The sequence below is a fragment of the Myripristis murdjan genome, chromosome 14 (genome assembly GCF_902150065.1).
Source record: "Myripristis murdjan chromosome 14, fMyrMur1.1, whole genome shotgun sequence".
Lineage (NCBI taxonomy): Eukaryota > Metazoa > Chordata > Actinopteri > Holocentriformes > Holocentridae > Myripristis > Myripristis murdjan.
This window is the reverse complement of record NC_043993.1, coordinates 24229926-24254026: the sequence shown is the minus strand read 5'-3', so window position 1 is coordinate 24254026 and position 24101 is coordinate 24229926. Positions and strand designations below refer to the sequence as shown.

The window sequence follows — 24101 nt, the reverse complement described above, 5'->3', positions numbered from 1 at the left end:
CATTCTTTTCATATCAGTAATCGTTAATCTTGACCTAAACCTTTCACCTGACCCTATATTTAATCCTCAAAGCCTTCATGCCATAAAATTACGCTTTTGAAAGTGAGACACACACACGCGCACACACACACACTTGTGTGAGTACGTTTTGGGTTGTGATCTCTTGGTGTCAACATAAGACCCCGCTGGGGTAGCAGGTGATGGCAGAAGTGTCAGACGGTGGTGGTGGTGCACACACACACACACACACACACACACACACACACACACACACACACACACAAATTTACTCATGCATACATTATGCACAAATGCTGACTTTTCCACCTCCTTTTCCTTCTACATATATATTAAAAAAATGCATGTGCCTTCTTCATATTTAAGATTATGGTTATGGGATGTCATATAGCAAGGTTTCAGTGGAAAAGACTTGCACAGAAACAGGTTATCAGTGTACCAGTTGGACAGGGGAGACTGCAGGAATCCCATTGGACAATCAAACCAATTATCAGTTGAGCTGTGAATCCTGTCTCCCCTCTCCGCTCACCCCCAAATTAATTCAGTTAACCTGTAATTTGGCACTGCTTGGAAGCTACTGGGAAAACCGAGAGGAATGGAGCATCAGGAAAGTACTTTCCTCTTACTGGTCTGTGACAATCTCATTACAGTATGTCACTATTCATCTATATAGAGGAGAGAATTGAAAAGCGAATGTGACCAGAAGGAAACTCCAGATTGCCTGAAGTCAGCTGTGTGATGAGTCTTTACCTACTTTCAGAACCATTGGCTTTGCGTTCCAACATTTTTCAAGGCATGGCGAAATCCAACAGATACAAAGCCCCCTGGGATCTAATGGTAGAGAAAATAAATCCATGTACCAGTCTGTATTCTCACTTTACACGGATTAATAAACTGTACCCTTGAGTACTGAACCCCCGTGGATTTGTAAACTGCACCTTTGGATTTGTGAATTGTACCCTCCAGTTCACAAATCCATCCCCTCTGACAGAGGTTGTAAAATGAAAAGCACAATACAGATGCACTGAGGAACATAAAAGACAAATATAGTTATTGTCATGGTCTACACGCACTGTGGAGCACATGCAGCCACAAACCTGATATGGCTCATTAGTTTTACCTGTGTGGTTTAGTAATTAATTTGGGCTGTTTCCCTTGTGCTTTGCTTGGTCGTTTGCTGTGCTTTGCCCGTTTGTCTCTGCAGCCTTTTCTGTCTGGCTTTGTGTCACGTTTTTATTCTTTCTAACACACCTTGTTGTGCTTTAACCTGTTTTCTCCTGGTTTTGTTTTGACACTTAAACAACAGAGCTATGGCAGTTATTAGAATGAAATGCATGCTTAAATCCAGTTAAAGTGGGTTTACTTAGCTGATGGTGTGTCATTGCCTGACTTTGAACTGCCACAATATTCTCTGCGGAAAAGATAATTTGAGCATAAGGATTGACAATAAGAGGGTGCATTTCACAAAAGCAAGGGTGTGGATTTGTAATCAGAGGGCACAGTTTACCAGTGATGGAAACAGTACTGCAAATTGCTACTCAAGTAGAGATCAGTTAGTTTGCTTATATTTTACAGAAGTGGAAGTGATGCTGTAAAAATCTATACAGTGGTCCCTCGCTATAACGCGGTTCACCTTTCGCGGCCTCGCAGTTGCGCAGATTTTTTTTAGTGCAATTTTGCATGCTTTTTTTTTTTTTTTTTTTTTTTTTTTTTTTAACAGCGCATTGTGTTCTGCGTCCTGATTGGCTAAGGGAGAGCCCGCACATTGTGTTCTGCGTCCTGATTGGCTAAGGGACTGTAGACCATTGTCAATCAATCTCCTCCGTGCCGTGTCTCCTGTACAGTACAGAATGCGTTCATTCTATAATACTGGACTTATTTTTCTACGAAGGTTTGAACTTTGAGAGTGTTTAAACAATAGAGAAAAGTGAGAAAAGTCAATGCCTGTCTGAAAAAAGTGCATAAAGTGTGTAGTGAGGGGTTTTACAGCCTTAAAACATCTATAATAATTGTAAAAAATAAAGCTGACTACTTTGTGGATTTCGCCTATTGCGGGTTATTTTTAGAACGTAACCCCCGCGATAAACGAGGGACCACTGTATATGTAAAAGTAAAACGTAGCTAATATAACATGTACTTGGAGTAAAAGTTACTGAATTACTTTTTCAACACAGTAGCTGTGTTAGTTGTGATCTTTTCCATGTTAGAAAAGGAGGAGAGAACACAGTTCAAATTAGATTCTTTTAAAGGGGCATTACGCAAAATTGCCATGGTGAGGACCCTGTAGACTCAACTGGCAAATGTGGAATAAGTACATAATATGATGGCTGAGTCTACATGGTTCTCACTGTCAGGCCAACTTGATATTACCTGTTATTCCATGTTTATTCCACATTTTTGTGAGTTGAGTTAAATTGCTGACTTTAAAAAAATACTCAAAAAATTACAAATATACAAAAAAAAACAAAAAAAAAAAACGGTATACTCAGTTACAGTAACATGAATAAATGTAATTAGGTAGTTCCACCTCTGTAGTTTACAAGTCAAAGGGTACATATTCATAATTCAAGGGTGTGGTTTATGAATCTGACCACACAGGTTTGAATACAGATTTGAACATGGATTCATTTCTTCTATCAAGTGACACCAGGCGGCTCCGTAGAGAGATGATAGGATGGAAATGTATTTTCATGAGCACAGGTTGGATTTATGAAGAGTGCAGCAGGAATAGAGTTGTATATATATATATATGCAGTCTCTCACTAGGGAAGGGAAAGGAACCTGCACATATTTCTTACACCACGTTCCCCATGTATTTTCTGTTGTTTCATCACTGGCGTGACACTGGGTCCAAAGGATCCCTGCATGATTGGAGGATGGGGGCTTAGGCTCCTTGGGTTAGCCAAACAAAACTACTAAGCCAGTCTGAGACCCTTATGCTTCTTCTGCATCTGCACTCGGTGGCGATATTATCAAACAGCACTTGAACTAGATCGTTGTCTCTATTCCCTTGCATCATTAATTGAGTATCTTGATAATAATTTAATTATAGGGCTAAAAACAGGCTACACACAATGAAAAAATAAACTCCATCAAATATCAAATCATAACCCCCATTAAAAAATAAGCCCCATCAAATAATAAGCCCTAGAGAAGAGATTTTGTTGTCCTTACTTTTGTCCTTACTTGAAAGGACACCACAGTGGCAGTGAGAGAGCCTAGACAATCTAGGACAGAACGTCTGTTCCTGTGTAGGGTCATTCATTTTCCTACAGTAGTGCGGCTTAGGAAAGTGATGGCAAATGTCATCAAGTAAACTGTAATAAAGTTACCTCTCCGGTCAATGTTCATTTAAATAACAATATTTTACGTAATCATTTTATGTTGTTATTCTAAAAGCATGAATTCATAGCGATAGCTTCTACTTCGAGGCTAGCAGTCTTACATACCTGCTATCGTCTGTTCTAACAAGCTTGTCTGTTTGCCTCCATTTCGTTTCAGTCTCTGTAGACACAGCGATTCAACATGACTCCTTATTTACTGACAATAACACACATTTCATTTAAATTGGTAGCTTTTTATAGCCCCGCCATAAAATGACAGATAGCAGAGAAACAGGCATAACTTCAAAGACAGTCTGATAAAAATCAATATGTGTGTGTGTTTGTGTGTGTGTGTGTGTGTGGGTATAGATCTAGATGTAGAAATAGATATAGATACGCAATAAGTGATGTGATACGTAATACACGATACAATATGAGACATTAATATCCAGGTGATTTTTTTTTTAACAGAAAGACATCAGTAAACATTGTCTAAAAGAATTGAAATGGATTCCCAACATATCTTTCATCATTTCCTCCTTTATAGCCTACTGTCAGTATCTACTAGCATGCACAGAGTGGTGTAACAGCCTGAGTGGTATACCAGCCTTTAGATCAGGTTTCTTTTTGTTTTAGAAGAGCTATTTATTTGACCACAGGGATTTGTCACGTTTAAATTTACACAAACAGAGGCTCTTGATATCTGTGGACCTGTGGCAGTGTCTGTCCATATCCCCTTTGCCACTGCCTGCCATGCTTGTTGTCTACATGCACCTCTAGATCAAGCATTTGACTCTTTACTTGCATTTAACAAAGTTCTAGGGAAAACACTGAGTGAGATGTGTGTGTCACACCAAAAGCCTAATTGGCCAGAAGTGATACATGGTTATATGAGCAATGTGCTTCCCTGTAGGTATAAACTGTGTTGGGGTAATGCTTGAAATCTGAACGCTTTTTCTTTTAAAGCAAATAATGCATCTGTAAATGCTAAAAAAAAAAAAAAAAAAAAAAAAAAAATCATTCAGTTCACAAGAACCTTTACAAGCACACAAATATATAGGTAAAGACACACACACTGCCCACTCACATAAATTCGAAATCATGAATGCCTTTCTCTCTATTGTCACCTTTCACATTCTGAGGGTCAGACAGAAATTTTCATTCACAAATAGCAACAGGAGGCCTTTGTCTCATCTCACCTCTTTGACACACAAACACAACCCACACACACTCCCACACACACGACTCCATATTAGTTAGGTAGTGGGTCAGGCGCTGGCAGGCAGTCTGCTTTCTAACCTTAGAGACCTGCAACAACATCGCCAAGTCAGCGAGGTCACGAGACAAGGGCTGGCGAATTAATATGCAAACTGGATACTCTATCAGCTAAGTCCCCTGCTTGTCTTTACAACGCTCTGAGAGAGACCATAATGACATGAGACTGATAAGAGAGCTGGGAGCTCACAGCGTCTTTCACCGTGCATGATGAGAGCATGTCGTTCATGTATGCCTGTGTGTGCGGGGGTTTTACAGTATATGCATGAGTGTGCTTATGGTTTCAAAATGTTCTCTCTACAGATATAAACTGAATTTCAGAGATTTTTTTTTTTTCCTTTTGGATTTTCAGAATGACTGATAAACGTGTTACTTACAAAAGACATTATGCAGGGCAGAAAATGAACTTATGTAGGACAATAGTGTATTTTTCATTCTTGAGTGTAAGAAAATGGCCAACAGATTGCTGCTAAGTCAATGACTTGCACCCTGGTGTGCTTAAATAACGCTTTAGACTACACATTACACATCGAGCTGAGGAAGATTTATGTTCTCAGCCTACCGAGAAAACATAAAAATGACACCGCTTTGGGTGTGTGCGTGCAGAGGTGGGCTTATACAGTAAGTGTGTGTAGATGAATGAGAAGTCCCAGTGCTGTGAGCTATATTGCTCTGAAGATCCTTTTAATTATCTCTTATCTACAGTCCCTCTCCACTGTCTCGTGGCTTACCTTCTCTCCCCGGCTTTATCAGTCTTGTCTCATGCCGTCTGTATTAGCGCTGCTTTGTTAAATTTGAAAAAAAAAAAAAAAAAAAAGGCTCAGCAATAGCCCTGGAAAGAGTTTTCCACAGAGAGAAAAACAGGGAGAGACAAAGGAATAGAGGAGTTTTGTACGGTAGAGTCATGCAAAATGAAATGCTCTACTTTTCCGTATTTTTTTTTTTTTTTTTACGTATTATTTGATAGATTTGAATTGTTTTTGGAGAGAGTGTATGAAGCAGAAACTTGCTACTCTGAACACTTAATGGTGCTTGTGGGTGCTGGTGCTAGCTTGCTAGATTGTAGCAGACTGAAGGAGGCTCTCACTCGTCTCACGCCGTGGGTGTGTGATGATTGACAGGTCCACTGTACTCTGTACTCACTAATCACGCTCAACACCAAAGCACCACTGCGCTCACGCCACCGTTATTATAGTGATCCAACACTTTCCCCAGTGCTCATTTCTCACTGATCTTATTTCAGTTTCTCTAAATACCTGAGTAAACACACACACACTTGAATATAAATGCACAGACATAACAGAGAGGCACATGCCCATACAAAGACATGCTCGTTCTCTGTCTCCGTCTTGCACGCTCTCTCTCTCATATAAACTGAGACCTTGATGATAGGCCTTACTGACAGTGAGAGGGTGAATTTGCTTGGGTGGGTGAGGGGCGAGCGTGCTTCTTCCCGAGGGAGGGATGCTGCCAGCTAAGCAAACACAAAGATTGTGAGTATAAATTATTACTACATCCACAGAGAAGGGCGACACAATTAATTGAAAAAATATTGAAATTGCAATATTGACTTGCAATTTCCATATCACAAGAAGCATTTTTTTGTTCCTTTTGTAATCACCAACAAAAGGGAGAAAACATAATAAGGTGATACTGCAATGCTATAAGCCATCATAACATTTTGCTTTATTCAAACTTTACAAGTCTAAAGTGTTAGTATGTCCTTGACACCGCCTTCCACAATGTTTGAACAAATGCTGAAGAAGGATTTTTTTCTAAGTGTAGTCACAATATTCATAATATTCAGCAAAAAAAGGGACATTCTTAGTAGGGTGCAGCCCTAACCCACAAACCCACAGCCTGCTTGAGCTACCACACACCTCCTACAAACAGACACACACACAGAATGTGTACATTTGGCGTGTACGGTGTGTACTACAACATATTAATGGTGTATACCTTCTTGGTCATCAAAGCTTTCAATAAGCAGCTCTGGCAAATCAGCAACAACAGCGGCTCCATCACAAACCTGTCTGCACATTCCAAAGTTTCCCCGTGGGAGCAAGATGAAGGGCTGCTCCAGAAGGAGAAGGAGAGTGAAAAAAAAAAATGTGGATGCAGAACTGACAGCCATGCAGGCACAGCAACGGTAGCAGTGCCACAGAAGTGTTAGTCTCATTATTCTGGTTCCCATTGAAAAAGCACCCCTGTCTCTTGCTCTTTGTCCCCTATTTTGCTGCATGTTATAAATCACCGTGTCTGCAGCCTATTAGAGAAGATGCCAGATTCTTTGGTCTAGGTGGAAACAATACTGCATAAACAGTCTTTCCACCCTGCTGCAGCGTTGAACTCGTACCTGATCCAAAGTGTCTGTCACAGCTTCCTCTTGGGTGCAATTCTGCCTTTCCATTTCTCTGTGTTTTTTGATTGATTCAACAAAGTGTCTCTCAGGCTGCCTTGCAACGGTCTTCATAGTGTCAAACAGAATGTATTCAGTTCTTTTGTGATTACACTATTTTTTTTTTTCAGTTTCACTGATTAATGCTCAGTTATGGGACAACATTATTCAGTCTATATTTATCCCTTCAGCTTATTATTTGTTCCCATAGCATCTCAATTTGATGCCATGGCAGCCACAGGAAAAGTAGATAATTTCAGTGCAATGCGACTGCTCAGTTGATGTTGAAATTAAAACGTTGTTAATGTAGCTAATAAAATGTAATTGCTCAAACATACCCCCATTTCCCTCTGCTCTGATTGCAGAGCGAATCAAAATGTTGGCCACTATATGAAGCTCTGCGGCCAAATAAAATACTGCCTGTTGTATATTTGGTGTTGAGGTATTTTCAGTTCAATTTCTATGAAGAATGACTTTTCCCATTAAATTAACACTAAGGGCTCTAGTTTCCCGGCGCAGCGCGGGGTGGCGCAGTGAGGCGAACCCCGCGCAGAGCTAGTTTCGACCGGCGAAGCGGCAGAGGCGGACAGTGTCCAAGTTTCGCAGGCGGAGGTTCGCCGAGATGGGAGTGGCAGCGCAGCGGGGGGAGGTGTCGACAGATTCGGCTTGGCGCAGTGACAGTTTCGTGCCAAAAGGCTTCGCCGAGGTGCGCCAAAAGCTCGCAATCTGAAACCATGTCTACTTTCAGCGCAAGGCCCAGCGGGGCTGGCGCAGTGGAAGTTTGGCTGCCTGGCGCACATCACCAAAACCTCACAATCAGCACAAACGGTGCCAATCTCCTTTGATCTGACATCAGCTGTGGCGGGACAGTTGATATGGAGACATATGTATGTGCTGATTGTGATCGTAGCATTGAATAGTGTTTTTTTCGGTATTTATTGCATCGTTCATGTGCCTGACAATTCCGGAAGCCTGCCTGTGAGGTTTTGGTGACGTGTCCGCACTGCTCGCCGGTCTCCGCTCCGCGCCTGTCTCCTGGGCTCCGCTCCGCCTGCGGCAATAGACCTCCATGTCAGCTGTGTAAACTTTCATTACGCCTTCGCGCAGCGCATTTTAAAGGCAAGGACAGGGGCTCATTTGATTGGTTACATGTGAATCGGCTGTGTCAAACCCACTCCACGCCTTCTCTCCTCCCTTGCGCCGGTAGGAGGAACGGCGGAGTACTTGCGCCACCGAGAACGGCGTGCCAAACTTGGAAAATCCGCCTGGCCACTCCCAGTTGGCGAAGCGCATCTGCGCTATGCCCCCGCCTCGCCTGGTCTGCGAAACTAGAGCCCTAAGAGACCAAAGTCCTAGTAAACATAGAAATCAATAGGTTTACAAAAAGACATGATACCTGCACTGTTGTTTGAAGGCTGCCACAACACATATATTGCCAACCAGCTCTTGATAAAATGCAGCCTGATAGTGTTGAACAACGGTCAACTTTGTTTGATTCAATGGTGAAGTCTAATCAACTTTTGAAAATAATATTTTTGAAGAGGTAAAAATAATTTACTGTGTTTTTTTTTTTTTGTAGGGAGCAAAGCAAAGTTAAGATCAAAGAAGAGGAGAGCCTTTTGATTTCATTTATGAGTCATATTGATCAAACATAAGCATGAAATTCTCATTTCTGGATCCGAGAATTTATCACAGTATCACAAGTTTCAATTTAAGAGAGCACACTGGTGTGGATTATGTCCTGTGCAGAGATCTTAGACAAATCAACTTGTAGTCAAAGGTCCTAAAAGAATTGAAGATATTACCTTATATCAAAGGACATTCAAAATCTAATATTAAATCAATTTCCTTACCTTGTTTTACAGACAATATTTTCTCACGATCAAAAGACATAAGTCCAAATACTGCGGTTAAGTATACACAGCCAATGTTTTTGTAGTATAGTTTAACACTGAACAGAAAAAATAAAACAACAAACTTTCCAGATCATCCAGGATATTGTTGTTGGTAGATATAGATATTGCTTAAGACACAGATACCATAGTGAGAGGAATTCAAATGAGGGAAGGACATCGACTAAGGCATTTAAACCTAAATATTTTACTTTGTTAGGCAAATAGTGAAAGAAATGCATTGAGGAAATGTGTCTTGTTTAGTTTAATGACTGAAAAACAGTTTAAATAAAAACAAACCAAGCACTGTGAGCTGAACTTTGACGCAGTCTGGGTGTCTGGTGTACATTCAAAACTGATTAAGGTTGGCAGCTAAGACTAAGTAGCTGTCAGTACTTGATCATACAAAAATTTTGATTAGCGTAATGATAGCCCAATAGGTTTCGATTTTAATTACAGACAATCAGTCATCAAACCAAAATTACACAGTGGAACCCATACATCTGGGTGAAATGTTCGTTTTTGATTTTCATGAGCGGATTGTTAGGACTCGTCATATGCTGAGTTTGAGTCATTTTTTGGAATTACAGTCAACCAGCTCTTGCGACATTTCCTGAGCGATATGCGGCTACACTAAGCACATACTTAATGAAGGCAGGTAACGCGCTTTGATAGACAAAAACCGACGTGAGGTTGAAGACAACAACCTTTGACCCCAGGGAGAAGCTAGCATTAACCGTGACCACAGAGGGCTGTTGACTGCTGGCATCTGGAGTGACAGATAGAGGATGGATGAGGCTAATACCTCGGCAAAAGCACAAACATCTCTTTCCTCTTCCTGACAGCAGGATTACTCATCCATGTTGGTAAGCCCGTAATGCTTCCACACTGATAAGTTAGCAAGTAAAACAGTGGGCACACTAGGCATGTGCTTATCATACCATGCTCAGAATTGGCCTTGTGTCTATAAAGTGGCAGCTGCAAGTTGTGACTAAGTGATAATGGGTTTGGAGGGGGGAAAAACTGCTAATTAAATTACAACTTTCAGAAATGTTGTCTGGTCTGCAACCAAGCACGTGAATACAGATTGTTTGATTCTCCAGGAAAGTCCTACAGCTTACAAATTTGTGATTGAGTGAATAAAATGCATATGATTTCAGAGTAACTTGATGTGGAAGGCATGGAAGTTTATTGAAACTGGATAAATCCCAGCTGCGTTACTGCTCTGAGGCTGCAGGGAAATACAGCGAGCGCTGAGGTTGAAAGCTGAGGCATTATACAAGGGGGAAACAAAGATTTAGTGGCAGGAGAAATGGGCCGAGCTAAATAGTGTCTCCCTGATTACAATTAGAGCTGAATACATTTGCGACAAGATGATACCCAACGGGCTTTGGGGACAAAAAGGGGACATGTGGAGGGAGTGAAAGACAGCCCATAACATATGCTTAATGTGGACACACCCACACACCCACATATGGGCACACACCAACTCACGCATGCACACATACAAGTCTATCTTCAGCAGACAGATTTGTTGATTTGACTCTCCCAACCTGTTTTATTTTCTGTACTTCTATTCCAATTCCCCTGTGGCCCATCCTTCTTACTTTGTCAGCAACTTGTTCACCAAAGATAAGCACACAGAGAGAGAAGAAGGGGAAAAAAACATGCTCATAAGTCATACACACACTTGCACACACACACCACTGCCAATAAAGAAGGCGTCATACGTAGAAAATGCCTTGACAGTGCTGATAATTCACAGTAAAATGACACTGGAGAGTGAGACAAGAAAACACACAAACATCTTTCAGGCATCTCTGTTACGATATTCTGGCATGAAAAGCGTATTGTTTTCCCACAAGGCTAAGGCACACTTTACGTCGTTAATTGTAAGCTCCTACTGCGATGAAAAAAAAATGAAAACTATAATTGATGGCATCTAGTGGTGATTTTACTACGCTGGAAAAGATAATAGATGTTTGAAGGTCAGCGTTTTCCTTTCTGTGAAAGCAGCATTTGTCGTTTCAGTTGCCACACTTACACATTTATACAAACTGAACGTGGGTGCTGGCATGTGCCTACACATGCCACACACATACACACATACACACGTGCACACACAGAGACACACACACACACACACACACACACACACACACACACACACACACACACAGAACAAGAACAGCTTTAAGCTTTGTTAGTCTTGCCACACACCCCTGAGCCATATGGTCTTTGTCAGAAGCTCATGACTACTCCGAGCAACTTCCCCTCTCCTTTCCCTTCACCAAGCTGCTGCTGCAAGCCAAACAAACTCCTTCCTTACGTCTTGACACTCTGCTACAAATCTGGCTCTTGGAAACGCTGAGCCTAGGGGAATATAGAGACTGAAATTGTTTAGACAATACTTGCAGCGCACTCGCCTCAGTCTCCAGACTGTAAACACAAACCAGCTGTCCCCAGAGTGCAATACTCATTCACTGACTGATCTAACCATAGGCCGACTGGCAGAAAACAGGATGAGAGAGAAGAGGCTAGCATATAGCACACAAACTGTCATTGGCAATTGAAAATAAATGCTGGTATCAGACTTCATGACAGGGGATGAAGAGCACTTACAATGTGTCAGTGTTTGTCTATCAAGCAATATCACTCCAACTCCACATGGTGAGAAAATGACAACTTTCCCTAGACATACTGCTCTACTGCCACTTAGGATCTCTTATTGGCTTTATCCAGAGTTACTACAGACAGGATGTTGTCAGCGGCAGCTTTTTGAAGTGAGAAGCCATTAGTTAATGGATGAGTGCAAGCTGAGAAGGAACCTGACCTTGGAGAATCCTGCTCTTTCTTCTTTACCACTCATGTCCTCCACACCCGCTCTTTTCTGCCAGAAGATTACAATCAAAGAGGAGTGGACAAAAAGACGGAGCAGGGGGTCCCACCACAAGCTGTCAATCACGCAATCAGACTTAGCTGCGCGCACCCCAAGATCCGTTTCAGAAAGTGTGGGGTTACAGTGAACACACCCCTGATGCCCCGATGCTGCTGCACTCCTACAATTACCACAAGTTACTTTCAGTCAAAGGACCGGCTTCTCCTTTCCTCCCACTGGCACCTATTCGGAAAAGCCTCTATCACTGTTGTCATGTGAACGCCTTGCAACTCCAATTTGTGATTTTCATTTCACCACTTCATTTTAAGGGCGACGTGGTCCTCCATGGATTTGTAAAAGACAGAAAAATGCTGGTGCTCATAGCTAAACACAGTTAAATAGGATTGTAAAGAATGGGAGTCCATTGAGGGGGGCTGGGGGGGTGAATAGCTAAATAATAATGATAATAATAACAATAATGCTCCAAGCAGTCCAAACAAGTAAAAAGCCATGGTAGACTTTGTTGAGTAAGTAACTAAAAAGCCAATTCTTCATCGACACCTGGTCTTCATCAGGGCATCATCACAATGAGACGCATATGCCTTATGCCTTGCATGGGAAGGAGGATCAAGGTTGGAAACATTCCCATTAATATGTGCTGTAAGTGTTTGCATTAGTTGGAAAGCAAAGTAAGTGAACAGGAAAGCAAGTTAACATTATAATTCTTCAAGAGTATATCAAAAGGTAATGTTACTGAACCATTTATTTAACAAAATAGCAGGCAGGGTTGGTTTGTTGATTTAAAAAGCATGCATGATAAAAGTGGCATTATATTTGGATTTATCTACTGTACCTTTAAAGGCCACCATTCTCCAGATACGGTTGGAAAATGGTACTTGCGTTAAAATACCAAATGACATGAATGTGGTATTAAATGAGCTTTGCAACCAATTAAAACACAAGTAATCCCTACCCTTTTTTTCATTGTTATTGGAGGGTTGAGGAAATTCTCTGACCTCTTGGGCTCACAAAACCCTTAAAAAATCCTTCTGGATGCCAAAAATGTTAAAAACAAAGCTGAAAAGGTGACATTTTTGAGATACAAGGTTTTCACCTGACAGCGGTGATTCATAGACAGGAGGAAGGTGGGAGGACAGGTGCTACACACGCATCTGCCTTCTGGCTTCCTCTTGCTGATTTCTCAGTGTTTGACAGCCCCATTATATCGCCCATATATCCCAATGCAGCATAAATGAATTGTGGAAGTCTATGTGTGCAGCAGTCTGGCTGTTTGGGTATCTTTCCCTTGAGTGACTCATTACTTCATCATGGCAGTTTGGTGGCTAAGCAGTCAGCTCTGCCACAAGCAAATGGCAGTGTCCAATTAGGTCAAGAAAATCATCCATTCCTCTCCTTCACTGAAACCTAAAAACGGGTCTACTACCAAGCAACCTTTAGAGTACATAGGCTGTGACTTTGCCTTCACCTCAATAAAGCGCTTCATGATTGAATCAAGTGTCTGAGGTCAATAGGACACGTGTTCATTTCCCAGGGTCCTCTAGGGTCCCTGTAGGCAGAGAAATATGCTGAGTGTCTTCCCTGACATTTATTGGATGGGAACTAAGTTATATGTCTTTTCCCCCCTCCTTTTTCTCATCTCTTGCTTTCAGAAAACAAGTGCCACTGGTCTGTTTGTGTGTGTGTGTGTGTGTGTGTGTGTGTGTGTGTGTGCGCATCTTGTGTATGCTTAGGCGCTATTTCAACCCTGTGGTCATGCTTCAGGCACCAACACATACTACATCTGTCACTGTCTTTACTCCGTCACCTCAGTTTTCTGCAAACAAGCCTCACTTCTCTGCCTTGAAGGACAGACGGGAGAGCCAACACTTCTGCCCCCTCCTCGTCTGCTCCCCTCCATCTCTGTCACTCCCTTTCTGCTCCCATCACTCTGTATTTGTCAAGCTAATGCTGCCTTTTGTCAGCCTACGCCACAATTTCCCTCATTTTCTGCAAGATCTTCCATCCCTCAAGTTCTTGTTGAAGTCCGGACTAATGTAAGCACAAACACACTAACAGTGTGTGTTTTTGATGACTGATACATTGCCTCTGCATCTGCTATCCTTATAACCCTGAATCACAGTGTTGTTCAGCAGAAGCTCTTTAAAGTTTATATTAATTGCTAATTACGAATCATTTGCACATACCTTCCTATTTTAGGCTTTTGACTGGCATTCTTATTCAGAGTATTTTATACAAATTTTATTTTACACTAAGTACAAAAGTAAAGTAAGTTTAAAAACCCAGATGTTTAAGATGCAATTAACTCTGAGGAGTGAAAAGATCAATTTATACCTTTATGTCAAAATGCTGCTGTATGTATGATGTCGGTTTCTGTGGCTCCTGTGTTTTCTGCAGAGGTGATGCAAGACCGCAAAATCTGTGATTGGTCCGCTAGACCACTTTGCACTGCTTACGTGTTTTGCGGGTTGATTTCCACTGAGAGAGAAGACGATATGATGCCAGTTGTTATTGTCTTACTCAACTAGCTAACCTCAGGAGGTTTGCAAATATGTTCTGATGTTGCCAACTCACCCCCTCAAATCCTACAGACTGCAAGATGTCACTAAATTCATGATGAGAAACATCTCATAACTCATAACTGCATCAGAAAACGTCAGAATCTAATATAACATACAAGAATCATGAATCGGGCATTAGCAGGTTATGAGGCTGTAACATATTTACCAGTGTGGCTTATAACTTATGGTTTATAGGACATCATAAACACCTCATAAGCACATCAGAATGGCATCAGAGTGGCTTTCGGAAAATTTCATTATACACTAAAATGAATTTGATGTAGCCACATTGTGAAGCTGCTCTAAATTATGCAGCCCCCACAGGGACCAGCAGATAAGATATAAAATGCATTATAGAAAAAATTGCCATTAGTGTACCACAATGCCTTTCCAAATGAAAGTGAAGAACTCACTATATTACCTAAGTAAAGTAACATCAAATGATATGTCACAAGAGTCGTGATATCTACAAATTCAACTCTATTGACGATAAGTGGGGCTGCATGTTGGCTAGGGGTCAGCGCTGTCGCCTCATAACAAGAAGGTCATGAGTTTGAATCTCAGCCCTGGTCCTTTCTGTGAGTTTGCATGCTCTCCCATGTTTACTTGGGTGTCCTCCTACAATCCAAAGACCTGCAGGTCAGGTAAAATGATGACTCTAAACTGCCTGTGTGTGTAAATGCATTTGTCCATGTGTTAGCCCTGACCGGCAACCTGTACCGGGCATGCCCCTGCTTCCCAGTGCATGTTGGGAAAGGGTCTATAGTCCCCTGAGACCCTGAACAAGAGCAAACAGGTAGGGAAAATGGATGGACTTAGTGTGAGCTTACTAATGTCTTGTTCATTTGACACAATATTTACTTCTTCATACGCTCATTATATTGTTTCAAATCAGATCAAGCATATGAATTTTAGCGACACCGCATTTGGTATTATCTTTGAAACAACATAAAATACACGCATTTAACATTGATCATGGGGTAATCTTTGTGCAATTACAAAACAAAAACAAAAATAACCACTAACACATTAACCAGGCTGACTCATGTTCTTCCAAATTTGACATGTCTGTTACAGACTAGGGTCAGTCCTCCATTTAACCCCCGAGCTTCCAGCCCTCTCCTGAACTCCCTAACTCAGCAGCTTTTGCTGGAGGGGGCTCTGTTTCGCTACCACACTTATAGCCCCTGGATGACCCATGAATTTGGGTGACCTCTGGAGGATAAAGCTGGGAGACATAACTCATCCAGGCAGCTTCAACAAGTCGTCTCTGTGTTCCCCCTCGACCTTAAAGCCAAGCAGTAAATTTAGTGAACTCCAGGTAATAAACTGAGCCCCCAGGAGGGCTTAGTTTCTCAAAGTGGGAGTGCTGATCTGGCATTACCAAGATACCATTTGGCCATCTCTTTCATTACAATTCAAAAAGGCGAAACTGATACTAGAGGGGTGTTACCATTGTAAAACCCGAGTACGACCTGCCCAGGAGAGAGCCCAGGCTGAGCTCTGCAGACTGACACAGCAGAGGAAAGACACTGATAGACAGAGAGCCACTGTGTGAGGTTATGCCCTCTGTTGTTAACCTTTGTCACCAGTATAGGAATGACCCTGCAACCCCCACTCACCCACGCCCTGCCCTCATGCAGTTCCCACTGTCAGAGCATTTGTCACTCCTTTTTCTTTGCAGTTTGATTCCATTATTTTTGTACTTGCAGAGCCTTCATTGCATAAAAAAAATCTCCATTGTAGCAAGTCATTTAGTCTCAGTGGTGGGCTGATCTGTCTCATTTCAACAAGGCAGATCAGCCCACCAGTGGCAAGAAAATGACACTGAAAACAAGTTCATTAACATAGAAAACAAGTGGGATTATCTCACTGGCAGATTTTTTTTTTTTTTTTTTTTTGCCTTGTTTGAAGAAAAATACGATTTTAACGAGACTGAATTATTTGTTAAGAAGGAGCTTTTTTTGCAGTGATAAGGAGCCACAGAGCATTTGCCCTTACCATGTTGTGATGCCCCTAACCCTGACCTTTGCCCTCTGTTCACTATTTACCTTGCCATAGGCTTCATTCCATCACCCCTAAAGATTAAATACACACACACACACACACACTTTTGGCTGTGCGTACATTCTAGATTCGTTACTGGGACACAATATGGTGAAAGACTGTGTAATTCGCAACACCACACACTTGGAGCACTGCGGCTCAGCGAGTTTACACTGTCACCTGTTAGGAACACACTCCCCTCGTCAAAACCTGGGGACTAACACAGACTCACAGCTGTTGCACATATAACAGGTGGGTTCTGCAGTGAATTTCCACCTGTCTGTTTCTCATAAAAATGAACTTTGACTGCAACTACAATGAAAGTAACAGTAACTAAAAGTAACTAAAAAATGTTTTTAAGTTAAGTACTTGTTCCTTTACATATCTTCGTTGCAAGTTATATCAGGGGGTCAGGGGTTTTCTAAGACTCAGTAAAATGAACGATATATATACTTTTTTGCAATACAAAAATGTATCTGTGATCATTTTAATGTCATGTTTTAATCTCACCACTTTGAATTCATGAGCATTCATGACATCTGAACAATTAAATACCAAAATATGGGGCAAATCCACTTCAAATGGGGCTCCATGGCTTATTGAAAATCAACTTGGTGGTCTGGAACATGAAAAAGTTTGAAAATCCCAGCCCTAAATGACCCTTAGTGACTATTTGTCCGCCACAGAGCAAACTGTAGCATCAATTTTATTCCCAACAGATCTCCAGAGGTGATCCTGTTCGCTTATCTGATGTTCTACTTTGACATTCTTGGTCAGTCTAGCGTTTGAGCTGTTTGCGGATGAATGGCAGTGTTGTTGCACAGGGCAGAGCTCTCAGCAAAGCTAATAGCCGTCAGCCATGTACTCAGCACCCACACACACACGCACATCAACAGTGAGCCCAGCACTTACTGGCTACTTCCAGAGATGCATTGTGACTGATCGCCTGCCCCAGATAGTTGCGGGCCACACACACATAGCTGCCGTCGTCGGGCTTGCTGCGTCGTCCGTGGACGATGCGGAGGAAGAAGAGGGAGCCGCTGGGCAGCAGCATCCGGTGAGAGCGGGGGTTGTCGCGGTCCGTCTCAACGCGCTCCCCATCTTTGTACCACTCCACCGTGGGGGGCGGGCGGCCCTCTGCCTTACAGTTGAGAGTGGCGGGCTCCCCTTTGGACACGATGAGGTCAGAGGGGTGTTCCACAATGCGGGGAGGGAAGTCCTCCTGGCGAAGACGAGACCCTGACAGGAGGAAAAAAGGAAAGAAGACAATTTTTTGTACACTTAATCTCAAATACTGACTTATTAGACTGCCTAAAACTTACTTGCCAAGTGAATACAGACAGAAACACTCCAGTTAAGCACAAGAAGCTGTAGTAAAATTTATCAAGTAATGCATCCATAAGATATAGGACAGTTTTACTAATCAAAAAGGCAGCAGCTCTAAAAGAATTAGACATAGCATATTATCATTGTTGTGCAAGTGCCATGTATTAGCAGTAATCCAGTTTGACAGCATAATTACCACACAATCTCATGTGGCTTATGAAATGTTTTCCTTTTGTTTCAGCATGGGAACCCCACAAGGCAGTGTAAAGCAGGATGCATTACTGACATTCAAAGTCCTTTGAAGTGAATATTACGCAAAAATGTCTTTTCCTCAAAAAAAACATTAAAACAAACAAAACAAAAAATTTTAGGTTTGATTAAAAATTGCATTCCATAGCTCCCTGTGGAAGCACTGTCACCTCACCACGGGCCTTGTTTGTACTTTTTTCATTGGATTAAATATTTTAAGCTCTTAAATTAACTCATGAAGCTGTTGTTACAAGAGTTGACACTACATTACCTAAGCATGGGCAGAAAATGGCTTTTGAATCATTTTGCATTACAATTCAGTAACCTGGGGAATAAATGTGGTGGAAAATAGAGTTATACACCTATTTGTAGCAGTGTCAGTATAATATTTTTCTTTAGCAAGCTGTTTGGTGTTCTGAGTGTTCTGGTGTTTCTGAGACAGAAAATCCGAAAGAATCCCCATCCTTAACATCACTGCATGCACCACATTGCTACCTCAGCTGTCATTTGCCTGCTTCCTTTTGGAGAAGCATTTTTGAACATGTATATGTGTATATGTATTGTGTGCCTATTCAAACCAAACAGAGCGTGGAACTCATTACACAAACTGCAGAGAAAGAGTTCACATTAAAAACCACATTATACCCCTTATTTCCTGCTACACCTGTTAGATGTCAGGGCATCTACAGCTTTCTCTCCTACGTAGGAGATAATATCTCATGTGTATAACTTAATATCTAATATGTAGGAAATACTATCCTACATAAGAGTTAACCATGATAGGATGCATGACAGCCTTTTCTTGTGGTTCATTTAGCCATCAGAAGGTGATAAGAATGGTATGCTGTTCTATCCAGATTGAGGGAGGTGGTATGTGTTTTCAAAATGTTGGGCAATGACACGTATTATCCATTGTGGTTACCTAGATTAAATCTAGGTAAATCTAGGTAAACCAACCAGCTTGATTGAAACCATTAAACCACAGATTCACCTTAAAAGACGACTTACCGGCAATGTACAGACAGACCAGAGAAACCGATCTACATAGCCCACATAATACTTAGCATAATATAGGCTACTTTCTGATTCTAAAATGCGTTTTGTCACACCACTGGGTCTGGTATTACTTTGATGGAAAAATTATCGATGGTGAACAACAGAAAAAGAAATTTAATTACCAACTGGACAGGGTACAAACAGACTTAAACATAACAGAATACCTATGAATCAAGTAGGAAAGAGGTAGATACAGTGGATAGAGCCGATGTCTCATACTGTACAGGCTTACATGGGTTTGTATATTTGTCACTCCTAATGAGACACTACATTTAGTGTTTCACATGTGCGGCAGCGCTGAGTAACACTGTCACATGGGAGCTTGATCTCACGTGGAAACCGGCATGCATCAAAGCAACCAGCCCTGAACAGCCAGGACAGTTCATAAAAACATTCAGCAGAGATCTCACAGTTCAAATATGGTTTATAGCAGACATTTAGTTAGTTAACTGAGAAGGTAAAACCTTGTTTACGCTGGATTTGCAAAACTGCAGTGGCCTTTGTATCCTGTACTAAGCCCTTCATTCTGCATGACATGACATACGCTAATCTCAAAACAGCCCAATTATCATAACATCTCATGAGAGGAAAAACAGAATTAAGTTGCCTTTTTGAAATAAACCCAAGCCTTTCATTAATTTAGCTATGAAAAAAAGACACCGTATCTCTTACATAGTAAATATCAAGTGGTACATATGAGATATTTTTTCTTATGTAGAAGGTAAAACAAAATTCCACCTTGCCTCTCCGGCCTTGGTCTCATAATGCTGGTTGCCTTAAGAAAACAACAACGAGTCCCTGAGAGGACTGAAGAGAGCAAGCTTCCCTAATGAGATCCAGGTACACAACAACAGCCAATTCCTCCCTCTCTCCCTTATCCCAGGCTGTAGCCTTTTGCACAACCTCTCCTGCGCCCCTTCCCCCCCTTTCCCTAACATCCCCTCCTCACAAACCCACACATACACACACACATTAACTCTCTCTCTCCCTTTCCCTGTAACCTAGTGTGAGTGCAGGTGTATGTGTACCCGCAGTTACTTCACAGAATCACAACCACACTCAGATTCACCGGCAATTATAGATGCACAAGGTTAACGACCTGGTTAATAGGTACTGACACATTGCAAGAAATACACACTAGTCGCAGGGAAAATTGTAGGAGGATCTGTCATATAATGCAGTCAAGACATCTAAATGACAGAAGACTAAAACTAAACATAGACCAATCATAAATTCAGAGATGACAAAGTGTGCCAGTACTGGATGCAGCACATGAAAATTATCTACCACTAGGTTGATAAATAGCAACAGATATAAATTTACTTGACCAATGTCCAATAGGCTATCATTATTGTTAGTCACTGCAGCCACTGGCAGTTGGTGTTATCCTGTTTTATTGTGAAGGACAATGCATACAGGACAATGAATTTTCTTTGTCCTTTAATGTGGCCATAAACACATCACTAGTTTATACAGCTTTCAGTCAGTCATGCTTTAATGGAGCAATGGCCCTGTAAAGCAGATAATTATCACAGGGCTTGAGAGTGATGAGCTGCACTCTGCCAGCAACCAGACTGCAGTTTACCCAGATTTATAACACCATCCTCACACATTTTGAGGTAGGTGAGAATTTGATTAAGCTGTAGTATAGTATATGGATGTTTCTGTGCATGATTGTTTATAAAAAGTTTTCATGTTCCTTCCAAAAGCATTGCCTTGCATTATGACTGGGCATATAGAAACATATTTAAGCCTAACAGACTTATTTTCTTCCCCTTTTCCCCTCATATTTAAGCTGTTCCCATCTGTCACATTAATTCTATCGAGTTTATTTTTCTTCTTCTTCCTCTCCCTATCCTGTCCAAAACTGCCTTCCCATTGCACAAAAATTCACAAAGATTTTCAGCAAGGCCAGCCTCGTCCCAAACAATGCATCTGATATCATTTAAAGGGAAGCAACCCCCTTCGGTACAAGTCAGAAACAGTATATGGCAGTGTATGCATTGTGGGTAACACTACAAAAAAGAGGCACAATGGCATGGCAACCAGCTTGTTATTATCTGCTTGGTGGTCACCCACCCTGAGTCCTCCTGTCAGGGTTTTGGAAATGTACATGCTATCATTGCACCTTTTGGGAAGTGAGCTAAGAGCACAAACAGGCACTCTTCTGCAGAGGGACTCATTACTATGAATACTGAAATACACTGAGAAGGTCCAAGGTTGAATAAAGAAGGAAAACCATGAATTGAGACTAGAGCCATTCAGCAACATAATTAAAGGAGACAGAGCTTACACCAAATATGCAGGGGGAAAAAGGGAAAAAAAAAAAAGAAAGAAAAGACACACATGCTATATCTGCACATGCCAAAATGAAAAAGGCAAACCAGCCATGCAGCTACAGGCCAAAATCATAAATATTTCATGTAAGTAAGAATTAACACACTGTGCAGACAGACAGGGCTACAGCAGGACAAAATAAACACGACAGGAAGGTGAGGACGGCCACTGTGGCCATCAGTCCCCATTCATAGCACACATGTTGTCTTCCTTGTTCTTAATTGTGTTGGGCTGTTGCCCGAGGGTCCATGAAACTCCCTAAGCTCCCTGGCATTAGAGAAATGCAATATCAGCCTGCTACAAGTGGGCCCCCGGAAGACCACGCTTTATCTGCAAAGGGCCAGCAGCCAGTGCACAATCAGTATGCAGAAACATGCACGCAGACACACAATAGAATACATACATACACACCAAAGGTCATTTGTAACACCTGTGCCCCAACAAATATTTTTTCTGTCAATCATCCCTGAGGCAGCTCTGCTGTCGTGTGAAGATCCAGACAGAGAGAAGAGGAATGATGGGTGACAGATAAAGGCAAGAAAGGAGGTGAATGTAGAGGCTGCTTTCCCCACAAATCTTTCTCTTTCCTCTGTCTTTCTCTCTTCTCTTCAAGAGAATCAAGTCAAAACACATCAAGAAAAAAAAAAAAAAACAAGTATACTGGGATCTTTTGAGGAGATTTAAAATATTGTTTCCTCTTAATAAATAAACAAGAAGGTGAGCATTGGGAGGAAGGCATAAGGAAGCAAAAGAAGGAGGGAAGGAAGAGAGGAATAAAGGAGGGAATGTAAAGAAGGGAGGTGCATGCTCTAAAACTTCACGTAATACGCACTGAGATCATAATAAAATGTGACAAATGTGTAATTTCACAGCTATGTCTGTGGTCTTAGAGCAGCTCACATCAGCGTCATCTACAATATGCAAGATTGATCTACAAGACTGAAAAAAAAAAAAAAAAAACTCGGCTTGTGTCACTGTTTTTATCCAAGCAAAACAATTATACAGACCAGATATGACATATCAAAATCAAATTAGCATGGTGCACTGAGGTCACGCTGGTTGTCAGCTTCCCATGAAGAATAACAATTTCCCAAGACACAAAAAGCTTCAGACAGGCAGTCAGACAGACAGACAGACACACACACACCCACACATGTTACTCAAGCACCACTGTGAATGGCCTTGGAGCCTTGGGTTGCAGTTTTCAACTCAAGTTCGCACTTACACAAAAACCTCTAAACCTCCCTGCTTTCCACTAAACAAGCAAGTACTGAAAATGTAGTGTGGTTGACACTGATGAGAGTAGAATGCTCTCAAGTTTATGCCACATCTTGGTGTTGCTAACACCTACAGTGTGTGACATAATCCGCTTGCTCAGTTACACTGACACCAAGCAAGTCATAGCTGCAGTGGTGAATATGGCAAATCTCCATCTGGGATGACATGGGATTACCTGTGTTTGAGTGCCAACACCACTCTGGAGGAGCAGCAGTCAGACAGGCACAGCACGCCTAATTAGGGCAGGCAGATATTGTGGGGTTTTAGGGGTGTACATAGCAGGGCCACATCTTGTTAAAATAATCCCTTTGTGTCAGTCTGTAAAAGTGATTTGGCTTTCTTTTTGCAATCTTTGGGTTAGACTAAAGATTAAACTCCACACTTTTAATGGTCAGACCAAGATTTTCAGATATTTGTGAATTCACAGCAATGCTCTTGTCTATCAAATGACAGACAACCATCCAATTTAACAAAGCAGGGATCCAGGGCCAGCCCTAGCCTTTTCGGCAGCCTTTGGCAAGAGCCAGAAAAGGGGGCCCTACATAAGATCTGATTTAAAAATGAGACAAAAGCAACAACAAACACTCTATATGATTCATAAAACATTTTCCGTTGCAAAAGTTGCTGATTGCTGACAGCTCAGAGAATCTCGCCCTAAAAGTCAAGCCATACTTTGCACAACCAAAGAAATACAAAGATCTGCACCTTAATTTACTTTTCTGGCAAACATGCATATACACAATAAGAATATACTTTATGTAATACCGCAAACATGTATATACTTCAAATCTTTACACAAAAACAGGCCTATATACAGGCAAACTCAGCAGGTATCAAGAGAAGAAGAGGAAATTAGACAAGAGAGACTTAAGCACTAAAGAGCGTCAAAGCCATGTTCCTCTCAAACAGACACAAAAAGTAAATCTAAAAAAGTACCACAATGACTACCATCTTATGTGAATTAACTTGTTTAATACTCAGCTGTAGAGAAAAATATAGTTACCACAAAGGTTATCAAACAAAACAACTGTGAAACAAATACCACAAAGTACCACAAAGTAACCACCTGATTACTTCAGTGTGAACTACTATGTACTTTAAAGTACAATACCAAAAAATGCTATTTAAGATGGTCTTCTTGTAGTAAACTGTCCTTTTTTTTTGTTTGGAATCAGCAAAAATAATTCCCATGTGAGATGAACATACATGAATAACATGTCAAAATCTAAGAGGTATGGATAGAGCCATTGCTCCACTATTTGTTTTCAAAGTAAATTTTGTGGCTCAGGCATTTGACCAAATGGGGCAAACTTAAGAGCAGGAGGGCTTCACTGTGAGTTGTTGAACAGCTGCACACTCATTGCCACTGAGTTGGGGGTAGTGGAGGAAGGAAAACTGAAGCTAAGTGGGCTTGACTTCCTGTTTTTTTTTTTCCAACTTACCTAC

General features: G+C 41.4%; 1 protein-coding gene across 1 annotated transcript in view; it reads right to left on the bottom strand.

Moving 5' to 3' along the window:
* Window positions 1-24101, bottom strand: part of LOC115371711 (roundabout homolog 1-like) — a 105394-nt gene that overhangs the window by 55675 nt on the left and 25618 nt on the right. Inside the window, exon 3 of the mRNA XM_030069187.1 lies at window positions 17322-17726. Within this exon, the coding sequence (XP_029925047.1) occupies window positions 17322-17726 (405 nt within the window). The remainder of the gene's footprint in view (window positions 1-17321; window positions 17727-24101) is intronic.